The 13405-nt window shown below is 43.7% G+C and overlaps 1 protein-coding gene across 2 annotated transcripts in view; it reads right to left on the bottom strand.

The window, feature by feature from the left end:
• Slc25a13 (solute carrier family 25 member 13) overlaps window positions 1–13405 on the bottom strand; it is a 180098-nt gene that overhangs the window by 96678 nt on the left and 70015 nt on the right. For both annotated transcript variants that reach the window (XM_036181810.1, XM_036181811.1), the window contains exon 4: window positions 12070–12185. In XM_036181810.1, the coding sequence (XP_036037703.1) occupies window positions 12070–12185 (116 nt within the window). The remainder of the gene's footprint in view (window positions 1–12069; window positions 12186–13405) is intronic.

Here is a 13405-nt window from a genome sequence, read left to right as displayed (position 1 = left end):
CAGCAAGATGGCTTAGTGGGTAAAGGTGCCTGTCACCAAGCTGATGACCTGCATTCAACCACCAGTTCCCACAAAGCAGGAAAGAATTAACTCTTGAAAGTTGTGCTTTGTCATACACACAGATATACATACACACACACACACACACACACACACACACACACACACACACACCTTACACACATATACACATACATACACACACACACAGTGTGACATACACACACACAATAAATAAACATTAAAAACAATGCTAAGAACAGACAAATTGATACAGACAGAAAGTAGATTCAGGGTTGCCTTGGACTAGAGAAAACCAAAGAATCAATGAGGTGCTGAGGAGAAATAGTTGACTGCTTGCTAACAAATACAGTTTCCTTTGGTAGGGTGAGGAAATGTTCTAAATTTCAAAGTGTTGATGGTTGTGCAAATCTGTGACTGTACTTAAAACCAAAGAATTATGTAGCTAGGAAGAATAAATGGGAGCATTTTAAATCTCAATAAAGCACTTTTAAAAACTAAGTGACTGCTACAGATTCACCTCTGACTAATAGCTACCACCGGGGAAACTGCTTAACTTAATATTAAGTCTTTAAAGTGGAATGAAATGCCTATCTTGGAGTTCCTTGAGTTGTGTATGCCAACTACAATGTTCTGCACATAGGAAGTGAGGTGACCATTAAGATAGCAAACTCCAAACCCAAAGTCTTAATTATACCAAAAGTTATTATTTGGGCACCAAATATTTACAGACAGTTTTTTTAAAGTCAAGCAGGGTGTACTTTGGAAATATCATAGCTCATACATCTCTCAAAAGACACCAGTTTGCCTGCAATACTTAAAATCCATCCTTCCTTGAACTCACATGCTGAAATTTTGAATGAAAAGTGATCAAATTCTACGTAATTTTCTATTATGTTTCTTAAAGTATGAAATTAAGAAAGATTAAGAACCTCCACTCTTTACTTTGAAGATCTTTCAAATACTAGAAATATTTAATTAGCAAATTACTTGCACATGCCATTAAGTGGTTAGACTGAATTTGTTTTTTACAAATTTCTATGGGCTTTTATTCCTTAACCTCCACCACACTATAATCTGAAATCATCAAGGTCTTCACTTATGCAAATTTTAACTTTCTACATCTTTGTTTCCATACAGAATAACTAAATTAAGTCTCTTTAATTTCTAGAAGATTCACTTTTCGAAGCCTCAAATCAGTGAAAACAAGTTTTCCATTAAGATAAAAAAGATTCATCAAGCCATATTATTCCAAACACTAAACCATAATATCTTTCCTATTGATCCTAAAAAGTCTATTAATACAATAAATACAAAAAGGATGCTTCTGTTAAACACCAAAGTCAGCCCTTTTCAGAGTCAAGAGAACTGTGGATGCCCTCACCTTCTCTCTGAAGGGTTCCTTGCTTTCTCTAAATCTTAGTCCTCAAAGAAAATTTGTGGTGTTTCTATGAGAAGTAATATTTCACCTGCTGCGATGGCTAATGACAGCTTACGTGGACACAGCTCCAAACACTGCACAAGATGAACTTGAATTGGCAGCCTAAGTCACACACTAGACTGAGCGGACACGGACTGTCTTTGTCATGTGCCCCAATATGTCTCCATTTCCAACCCTTCTACCAAGTGACTTTTTACATTAATCACAGTCAAGAGTCTGAAGAGGAAAAAGAGTATGCTGGTTACAACAGAGGCTCACTCAAGGAACGTCTAGGAAGAATATGGATATCATTAAAACAGTAAGCATGGAGTACTTCACATTGAAAATGAGTTTTCTTTAAGATCTTACTAAGTTTTCTATTGTTATTTTGAACACATACATACAGTGGTGATGCAGATCTTAAAAAAAAAAAAAAAAGTACACATGCAGTCAAGCTGAGCTCTAGTGAGTGAAACCACTTATGATGTCAGCATATTTAACAGTCAAGTATGATTTAAAACTCTTCCAGTTTTACACCTTGAGAGGAACAGAGCTACCCTAACTGAAAGTCATGTGACATTCTGGAAAGAACACTCCTGTAGTGCCAGAAGACAGGCTGTGGTTTCTATGAAGCCAGTCACCTTTCCCCCAGTGGGCCCTCTCATGCGTGGAAGAATGAGTGATACCAGCTATTGTTCACCTGAAGTATGAACTACATTCCCTAGGCGAGCATGTTTAAAACACATTCCCAAGCTTCACACCCAAACGTTCAGAATCAGCCCATGGAAGCTGGAGCCAGAGTGTCCACAGTTTTACCAACACCATGTGCAAACACAGTAAGACCCCAGGGTCAGCCTCCTGGATAAGAACCCTATTCCAAGATCCCAGGTATCTACAAATGCTCAAGCACAACACACCATAAATCACTAGAGTGAATGTTGGTGAACCATGTGGCCAAAACGCAAAGGGCCAGCAGAGATCTAGCACGAGATATAATTGGCCTCTCCCATGCTCAACTTCAAACAGCAACAAAGAGGCCCTGAGAGGCTTCCCATGTATCTGCTAGAAGAAGTATTTTTCTTATAGCAGACTAAGAAGGTCAGCAGCCTTCCAAGCAAGTCACTTAAAGTGTGTTCAGAGGGGAGCAGCGGACTGTGGTCAATCTCCAGATGTGCCTGCTTTCATCATCTGCTATGTCAATTATCATTACCTTTCATCACCGGTAAGGAGCACAACCAAGCAACTCTAAAGCTCCGAAATTTTTCAACAGTGTAAGAATCCTAATTCATTCTGTAAATGCAAGCATAATAACTATATTGTTTAAAAAAAATTCCTAAGCTAGTTTCCTTAGACGGATGTTATCAAAAATAATTTTCTCACAAAAGCATTACCATACATTTAACCCTACTTAACGGCTTCAGAGCAGATGTGCTACAAAAGCACACCCACAGCGAGCCCATATTAGTATGAAACTGTTTTATTTCAATTAAAACGTCTAACTATCCACCCCCAACATATACCTAAACTGTAATTTTCTCTAAGAACTTCCAATATGCTCTTGATTTTGTTTCCTTTATCCACCTATCAGAGCAAATCTGCCTTGCAACTGTTGGAAGAAATCAGTCATTAGCAGCAAGATTACAGCGAATTTTCCAATTTAGAAAAACTGTATTTTTATCTCTCTCTCTCATACTGAAAGAATAATGGTATAATTTTACTATTTTTAAATGAGCTGTACAGTTTAAAATAGTCAAATTTCCCCACAGCTCCAAGCTTCAGGATTTAGTGGTAGCAGCTTAGCGTTCTGTTCTCTACACCTTCCTTCTCATGAACAAGCTCTCTTCAGCGTTCATCTTGCACACACAGGGGCATGCACACATGCACACACGTATGTGCAAAGATGGATGGACAGGCAGATGAACAAATGGACAGACAGATGGTAGGGACCCCCAATCTAACCTCTCCAGACCCTTGTGAAGAATGGTTAACCTCTACGCCCATGGTTAACTAAGAGTGACTCCACATGGCTGTTGTGATTTACTCTTCAATTGACATTCTTCCACCTTCTCAACAAGCCTGCCCTTTTTTAAGAATGTCCCTATTTTTAAAATGGAGTGATGGAGCAGCAAAAGGTACAATGTTTTAGCCATTTGAGCATGGGCGAGTCTCAAATTATCCCACCAACTGGAAGTGCTCTCTGATACTACTATCTTTCAAAATTGAAGCCATTATGGTCAATCGTGCAAATCCGTATTTAGCTTCTGGTAAATGGCGGATTTTTGACCCAATGAACTGGAACAGCTTCTGAACAGTGTCTACGCTGACAGGATGCTCCAGCTAGGGCACGCTCACTATCAATGTGGAGGAATCTGCTTTCAAAATCATGCTGTCTTTACCTGGAATCTTAGCCCTGCTGCAATGAGCAGGAACCTTCACCTCCGCATAAAATCTACTTACTGTAGGACACTAGATTTCTTTCAACAAAGTATTATTACCTTTATGAAATGCCAAATCAAAAATCAGTATTAACAAAGGTGGTCACAATGACTTTCTTTCCCGCTGAGCTTTAAAAAAGATGCCTCGAGTTTCCCATCTCTCTCGATCCTGAGGATGTCCCAGGCTTTTACAAAGTCTGCCTTTACCTGAAGTGTGTGAGCTCCCCTCTGACAGTTCCTGTTCCCACACTGTTAACTCTCATCCCTTCCTGCAACCTCCCCTGCCAGGGACAAACTTCCTTATGTCATCTGGCTGGCCTATCGTCCCAGTGTGTACTGATTTCACGTTTGTCACTATGGGGATCCAGAGACTGAGGCTAACCATGAATCCAGGGAGGGTCCCTCTACATGTCATGCATGTCAGAGAGTCAGTTAGTCGAAAAGCAACAGTGTGGAGTTAAGAATGAGCTAGGTTAGCCATGATCTCAGTTTTATGGGTTTTGCATAGTGTGCCACACACACAGGACAGAAAGGCCATGTACCACCTTGTGTCTCAAATGCTGGTTCAAGCAAAGTTAAATAGACTTCTTTTTCCTGCAGGACTTGTCAGGACCTTAATAAACTTGGGCTTATATGCTTTATGGCTGCCTAACAGAGTCCTTTCCACATGACCCTTATTAACATGTACAGGAAACACTGAATTAAATAAACAACATCTTTTGATGTAAAAATTAAAGGACAAAAGCACTTTCTAATAACAGGGCAAGACTGAACTGGTTTCTGGGACTTGTTTTGTTCTGGTTTTGAGGCAGGGTCTCACCCTCTCTGGCCAGGAACCTACAATGTAGGCCAGCTTTCCTACTCACACACGAGAGGCTTCATCTCCCTGCTTCCCACATACAAAGGCCGTAGGCAGATGTGTTTGAGGCCTTGTCCCATTCAACCCCCTGCTCATTCGAAGCATCGTCATGGTCCTAAACGAGTTCTATGAAGGACCAGCACTAGTCCCCAACTGCCTCTCCTGTAAGATAAACTCTTGCCCAGGGTCCTGTAGTTGATGTTACAGGATTTCTCCTTCTCTACAGGCCCATTCACATCTCTATATCTATACCTTTTAATCTCATTCTGTGCCAAAAATCTACCTTCCCACACTCCCTCTCCCATACTCAAGCAGCCTACTTGAATGGCCTCCATCCTTTCCACCCACGTAGAGGCGATAACTTTTCAGAGTGAGCTCCTTCCATTCCATTAGAATACAAGTTCCATGAGGAGGAAGTGTTGGTCCTCTACCTCTAGCCCAACACAGTAAGGACTCAGGAGTTAACAGTTCCACCCATTCACAGCATTTGGGCCAGTGGCTTGAACCACTGATATGCTAAGCCCCTCCCCCAAATTCCATCTCTCAGCTCCCACACTCTGGGTCTAAATGCCTACATGCTTGCTTAGAAAACAATAGGCAGGAACTACTGTGTGTGGGGGGGGGGGGGGGGGACAACCCTGTTCCTGTTCCTCCCACCAGGCCCCACACAGTCTTCCCTCTCTCAGCTTCCATTGGATCCGGTCTCTTGTATAATATTAAAAGGACCAGCCTTAATAATATACTTCCCAGGGGCTGAGGAGAGAAACTACAAACAGCGAGGATTATTTTCAGGAAAAGAATTTAAGTACACCAAGCTCTTTGTCCATCTACTGTATTCCTCTGAGATAACATCCTATCTACACAGCTTCAGTTCTGTTCTCGTGCCTAGCTCCTTTCTTGCCTGATTTCTCCACCTTTATCTGCTGCTCCCTCTAAGTTCTATCTTAATTCTCTCGTCTTAATCCTGTCCTTCTCATCTCGTTCTTACCCAGCTAGGACTTCCCCATCTGGCTCTTCCTCATCTTCCATCTCATCCACACGTTCTCTCTGATCAAAATCCTCCTTATCTCTCTCAGTTCTCTGTCCTCAAGTTCTCCATTCCTCTCTCCCTCTCCATCTCCTTGTACCTCTAGGTCCTCTCAAGTCCCTGAGGTGTTCAGTTATAAACCCAAGCAATTGCGATGATCCCCTGCCAGAGCAAAGTCATCAGGCTTGAATTCTTATGGGGTCATAAAGGTAGGTAAGAATTGTCCTCAGGCAGTGACTGTCAGGCTTTCTTTTGCAACCCAAAATGGGAATAGTAAAAGAGGAGGTCAGCTGAGTGCTAATGACCAGTTAGTATATCAATAGGGGGGTCTGTGTGCTCAGTCTACATTTCTAGAAGTGGTTAAGTAAGAAGTTAGGGGTCTCTTAGTAAGGGTGTGTAAGAAAGGAGGGTCTCACCCTAAATGGCACAAGAAACAAAGCTATCCACCTGACCTAGGAGACAGGTGTTGTTTCATTTGGCCTTGGATACTTGATAGGTATTTTAGATAAATACACTATTACGAGTTCTAAGAAGCGCGCATAGCATTATAAGAAAATCACTGCAGGAACCAGCTAATATACATACAAAAGCTAAAATATCACCTAGACTTTTTTGTTTTGTTTTGTTTTTCAAGACAGGGTTTCTCTGTGTAGCTTTGTGCCTTTCCTGGAACTCACTTTGTAAACCAGGCTGGCCTCGAACTCACAGAGATCCGCCTGCCTCTACCTCCCGAGTGCTGGGATTAAAGGCGTGCGCCACCACCGCCCAGCTCATCTAGACTTAAGCCATGGCTTCGCCTTTGGAGAAGTCCTTGACTTTTCCAAGCAGTAGCTTTTGTGATAGTAGCTGAATTCCATTTCGTTTTCCTGTGGCTTGCGGCCCCGGCCACACTGCACAATCATTCTGTTCTGGGCTCTCTCTCCTTGGCACTCTCAACTGCCTTCTTGTTCACTTGCTCTCTCAAACACATCACATCCAGCCTATCAAAGAAGCCCACAAATTCTCTCTTACAAATATACCCAGAATCTGGGTCAGCAAGATGGTCAAGATGGTCAAGGCACTTGACAAATTGAGTTTGATCTTTGGGAATCACATGGTGAAAGGAGGGACCTGACTCCTACAAGTACTCTGCGGCGTGGGCATGTATGTGCACGCACACACACAAGCAACAAAACAGACCCAGAATCTAACCCATCTCCCTGGCCCCGCCACTGCCTCTAGTCCTCTGTCCCAGCCAACACAAGATCGCTTTTCTTCTACCCAGGTCCCTGTAATCTCAAAACAAAAATGAGAATGACCCATTCACCACCAGCCAATGTTCTTAAAGGAGTATCTTTGGTGTTGTCCCACTCACATTAACTTTAAAAACAAGCAAACTCAAGTGATTGACAGTGATGAATGCAATCTGTCCTTCCCACCACTGCTCTGTTCTCTTCTGATATGGACAATGGCAACACCATATAAATTTCATTAAAATATGAGAAATGGAAACAAGGCCTCAAGAAACAGGGAAAGGCTTTATGGAAACATGACTTTTGATAACCTGTCACACTGACTTTGGTGAGTATCAGGATTACCGAAGGCAGGCGCATGGCCACTGATGATAAACACTGGTGGACCCTGACCCCACCTGCAGAAGCAAATCTCCTGTGGAAACCCTATCCACAAAAGAGATGTAGGGTGCATCTGCTCTCAGCCTGTATGAAGTGCAAGAATGGGGTGTGGGGCAGGGGGAGGGGGGGAGAGCACTCTTAAGCCGTCCCCGGTTCTGGGAGAAGCTCCAATTGACCACAGTGCAGTGTGAAATCAACGACCCTCTGTGATCACCACAGTGGACAGAGCCAATCTGGGAAGTCAACATGGAGCCTCCTGCTCTCCTCACCATCGCCATTCATCACTTCCAAAACCGCACAGGGGTCATTCTAGAACAAGGGACGTCTAAGGGATAAGGACGTGAGCAGGTAAGACAGCCACTCCCGGCACTGCAAAGGAGCTCATGTAGACAGCCAGGCAGGCTGTGTATCTGGACTTCTGTTCTCTGAGGGCTTTGGGCTCAGGACATCAGGACTGAGTAGGGAAGTCCTCCTGGTCTGTCCAATGTTGTGTGGCTGCCTGGCTGTTATTATTTCTTCAAATTTATGAGGAATTTCCTAGAACACATGGCTAACTTCTTACAGCACCTGTTGTCCAAAAGTCCCTAGGCTGCCACATCCCATTTGACTTTGTTTCCCTGGACTAAAAGTTAGTTAGCCATACCTACATTTGATGACTGCCCTACCTGGGATGAATGTTTGAACTTGGATATTAATCTGCAGCTCAATTGTCATCTGGGTACCTTAGTACCGTGCATTTATCTTTGCTAGAATCATCTGGGGGTCAATGGCTCAGAAGACCCAAGCCATATATTAATGAGACCTGTAGGAGAGCTCCTAATGGATTTATCATAAAGTAGACAACATGTCATTGTATTTAAGTGATGATATAGGCAATAAATTATGTAAGGACAGGGTAGTGGGAGAGGGGCAACTGATGGTATAAATAGAATGTGGTGAAACATCCTAAAATTGGGATTGCCAGTCTCAGATGGCCTGAGAGATAGTGCTCAGCACACAGCAGATGGACCAACAGTAACACTACTAGATCAAAAGACTTCCCAAAGAATAAGATAAATAGAAACTGGGTACCATAGTTTGAGTGAGAATGGTCCTCAGAGGCTCATCTATTTGAATACTTGTTCCCCAGTTGGTGGAACTGTTTGGGAAGGATTATGAGGTGTGGCCTTGTTGGAGAAGGTGTGTCACTGGTTTGAGTTTTCAAAAGACTGGGAGCCATTTCAGTGTGTCTGTCTGTCTGTCTGCCTCTGTCTCTGTCCCGATCACTACCTCCTGCTTAGGGATCAAAGTATCAGTTCTTCATGGTTCCTACAACCATGTCCTTGAGATGTCACCATAGACTCCAACCTCTGAAACCATAAGCCCCAAATTAAACTCTTTCTTCTACAAAGTCCCTTGATCATGGTGCATTACCACAGCAATAGAAAAGTAACTGAGATAGCAGGGGGAGGGTCCTTTACTCAATACCCGATATGTGGTGATGTTTTTCATGTGCTCTGGAAATGGGAGGCACTGCCTCAGGTTTACAGATGAGAAAATAAAGTTCAAAAAGCTAAAATCATTCAGCCATCCATAAACCTCATACCTCTGTCCTTTCTAAATCCATAGCTGACTCTTGTCTGCTACCCTACCCCTGCTTCTCCTGTCCTAACATCTGCCCCTGCACTGGTGAGAGTCTGGTCTGTTCACTTCATGGGAAATGTCTGTCACACACTTGTGTGTTTAAAGACCTGGACTCCGTTGGCAGTGTTGTTCCAAAAGTTGGTAGAACGTGTAGGAAGTAGAATCTCACTGAAGGAAGTACGTCATCAGGGTGGACCTTGGTGTGGGTCCAGCCTCACTTCCTGTCAGCTCTCTGCCTCTTGACTGTGGCTGCAGTATACCTAGCCACATCAAACTCCTGCACCATGTGTTCCCTGCTGTAGACTGTACTCACCCCCACCCCCGGAACTTAAGCCAGAGTAACTCTCTCCTCAACTTTCTTTCAGCCAAGTCCGTGGTCACGGTAACAAGAACAGTAACTGATACCTCCTCCACCAGGGCCCCTAGCATGGCAGCTGCCACCAATATCCCTTGCCAATTTGTCCCTAGGAAGAAAAGGATGTTATGTATCAAGGAGTTCATTCCTTACTCTCTTCACCCCAACCCAGCTTCCTCCCATTTCTACTCAGAGTTGTAGAACAAAGGAAGTCAAAGAGGCAATATACTGTGTGGCAATACTACCATAGCCCTGTCATCAGACCAGCTCCCACTGGTCTCCGTGTCACCCCGAGCTGGTGCTCACTGGATGAAAGCTCTGGCAGTACCTTTTCAGCACTGCTCCACTGGAAGTTGTGTGGGCAGTGCTGCTGGGGGAACTGGGTGACTGCTCTGTCGTGACAAATGAGCACAGAGGAACAGATGCAGAGCCAAAGGTCAACACAATAAACCAATGAACCTATCCTGCCTATGGCGTTCTTAGCTCCACTTTTGATAAGAAATGGACACAACTACTCATAGGGACAAAAATAGCAAAGTTGATGGTGGCTAAGTCTGCTTGGTTGAGAACCTGTGCTGTGTGACATCTTCTGTATTTGTCCCTTATCTGTGCCCTGCCCACAAAATACCAAGGCACACCCAAGAAGTCTGAACAAATTAGAGACAGAATCCAACATGTAAAATGGGCACTGTGATCATTAATCTTCATAACAACTTGACTATCTTTAGACTCACCATGGAAACACTCTTCTGGATGTATCTTGAGGGTGTTTCCAGAAATATTTAACTGAAAAGGGGGAGACCCACCTTGAATGTGGGTGGCACTATCCCACCTGGAGTCTTAGACTAAATAAAAAGAAGAAAATTAGTGGAGTGTTGACATTCAACTTCCTGCTTCCTGACTGTAGGCACAAAGTGATGAGCTGCTACATGCTCCCGCCTCAATGCCTTCCCCATATGGACTCCTATCTCAAACTGTGAGCAAAAAATCAGTGCTTTCATTATTAAGTTACCTTTGGTTGGCTATGTGGTCACAGGGATAAGAAAACTCACACAGATACATTGCCACTTCCCTAAAGTACAACTCACATGCTCAAGGGACCGGCCCCAAGCTTCTATCTAGGCAAAGGTACAGCAGGTTTGCAGAAATCTCAGTCCGAGGCACTCATGGAACTTTCCAGAACTTCATTAGCCAGCTTCTTTAAAGAAGAGCTTACTCCAGCCTGAGCACCTCCAGGTCTTCCTCTTCTAAACTCAGAAGATTTCAAGGTTTTCTATAGCTTTGCAATAAACTTTCATGAAGATGCACTTGCCTTTTGAAATATAAAAAAGGCTGCCACTGGGAAAGCACCATGTGCACAGCAGCTGAAGAGGACCAGTTCAAAGCTCAGAGTACTCAGAACCACTCACAACCAGCAAACAGTTCTGTGAGGACAGGGTGACCACAAGAAGTACTGGGTGTATGGGAGCTTGCAGTGGTAGACGGCTTATAATCATCATTCCCCCAGGCAATTGGAAAGCACAGCTCACAGAGAGGAAAGGGGACAAAAGTTCTTCCTAGCTGTCACCTTCTGTGACTGCACAAGGAGTCCTGGAACACTGGTGCCCACCTAGAAACTAAAGCGAAGTATTAAATGTAAGCCAGAGCAGAGTCCTTCCTCTGCAACCAGGAAGGCATATGAGCTCCAGATCCCAGTGTATCACTGTTTAAGAACATGTTACTTCTTAAAAGAATGTGTGTGGGCCAACCCAGCCACAAACCCTTTGATCTACAGTGGTGTCCTGCCTGCAAGATATGCTAGGGCAATGGTGGCACAAAGCGTGTGGGAGTAACCAACCAATATCTGATTTGACTGAAGGCCCATTGCACAAGATGAAACAACCCACGGATAGCACAAGGACCTAGGGCAAAACCAAATATTTCTGTTCTTTAAAAAAAAAGGGGGGGGCAATGAAAAGAAAAAATGAAATGACCCCTAAGACATTCTGCTACACTCATAATCAGTACCTTGCTCAGCCATCACCAGAGAAGCTTCCTCCTGCAGCAGATGGGAACAAGTAAAGAGAGCCACAGCCAGACATTATACAGAGAGTGAGAGACCTTGGGACACTCAGCCCTAAATAGGATGTCTCCATAAAATCCCTCCCATCAGGGCTCAGAAAACACTGAGGAAAAGGAGGCCGAAAGAGTATATGAGGCAGAGGAGATGGAGGACACCAAGAAAACAAGGCTTTCTAAATCAGCATGATCAAAGCTCACATGAACTCACCGACACTGAGGCAGTAGGCACAGGGCCTGCACAGGTCTGCACCAGGTTCTCTGTGTATGTACTATGGCTTACAGTTTAGAGTTTTTATGGGATTGCTGAGTGTATAAACGAGTGGGTCTGTTTCTTGTGCCTTCTCTTGGACCCTTTCCTTCTGTTCGTTTTGTCTAACTTGAGGTGCTATATTTTATTTTATCATATCCTACCTTACCATACTATTATCCCTTAGAAATCTATTTTCTGATGAGACAGAGAAGGGGTGGCTCTGGATGGAGGGGCTGTGGGGGAACTGGCAGGAGTAGAGGGAGGGGAAACCATAATCAAGACATATTATATGAGAAAAAAAATCTATTTTCAGTAAAAGAAAAAACATGTTTAAAAAAAAAAGAGTGAGTATGGGACATTTTCATTCCTAAAACAAAGAAGCGCTCCCACCATCACGTTCCTTACCAAAAGTAACCTCTCCTTTACCGGCCTTGTCAAACAGCTGGAAGGCCACCATAAACAAGGCATCTGGAGCACACAGGACAGATTCAAATGCTAGAAATTCTTGGAAGGATATTAATCTGTAACATAAAATAAGCAAAGACACAAAGTCAGTCCACTGTAGAAAATAAAACCATACAACCATACACTAAAGGAACAAAATCAGCTGCCATTATCGATCTGTAAAATCCAAATTAACACATCAACACTCAGCATGTGCTCGAGCATCCAATGTGAGGCAATCGTACGCAGAAACTGAAGGAGGGCGGTGGAGCACATGGACAAATACTGACTGCACTGTGATGTCTAATTTATCTGTCTCCTCCTCTGCACTTGAGACCTCAATCTTCCCTCGGCACATTGTTGGGTTCTGTGATTAAAGCTGGGGTGCTTTAAAGTGATGGTGACAGAGAGAAGTGGCTCTGTTCGCTGTTAACCGCCTTGCACTGCATGCAGCTGACCCCTAAGTGCCCACTCATTACTGGCAGCTCCTGACCACACATGGAGCAGGGATGCTACAAAGGGTAGATCAGGCCAGTAGTGTGGCTCAGGAAATACCTGGTTCCGGGAGAGCAGATAGCTTTAGTCTGGGGACAGGACACAGGAAAGATAAATCCAAATGCAGGGACCAATACAAAGAGCAGATTTCTGGCAGACAATAAAAAGGGGGGACTCGCCCTGTACAACAGTACAGCAGGTAAGGAAGCTTGCTTCTCTTCCAGAGACTGAATTTCAGTTCCCAGCACCCACATCAGGTGGTTCACAGTGGCCTTTAATTCCAGCTCCAGTGAATCCAGTGCTCTCTTCTAGCCTCTGTATTTATGTCTGCCTGCATGCACACATATACACACGCAACACGCAACACACAACACACACACACACACACACACACAAACACACACACACACACACACACACACACACACACACACACACTAAAATAATTTATAAGAAAAGCTTTGTGACCAAAATGAAGCCAGAACTGGGCATTAAAAAAGAAGTAAAATTCAGCTGTGCAGAAAACCTGGAGGAACCCGAGACGGGATCACACGTAGGGCATGTACAAGGAAATGATCATTGTAATTGATTTTTCCTGGACATTGACTTCCATAAAGGAGAACAGTATGCTGGAGGACCAGAGGTAGCTTTAAAGACAAGAAAAGGACTAGAACATTCTCCCAAAAAGGAGTGAGGGGGAATTTCTGAGGTATGTCACAACATGACCAAACGTATGCTTCAAGAAGAGCATGAAAGGCCAGGACACCATGATTGGAAAAGAGGAAAGAGGTCCATAAAAGGC

This window comes from Onychomys torridus, chromosome 3 (genome assembly GCF_903995425.1).
Source record: "Onychomys torridus chromosome 3, mOncTor1.1, whole genome shotgun sequence".
Lineage (NCBI taxonomy): Eukaryota > Metazoa > Chordata > Mammalia > Rodentia > Cricetidae > Onychomys > Onychomys torridus.
Note: the sequence above shows the minus strand (reverse complement) of the source record. Positions and strands in the feature narration are given on the sequence as shown.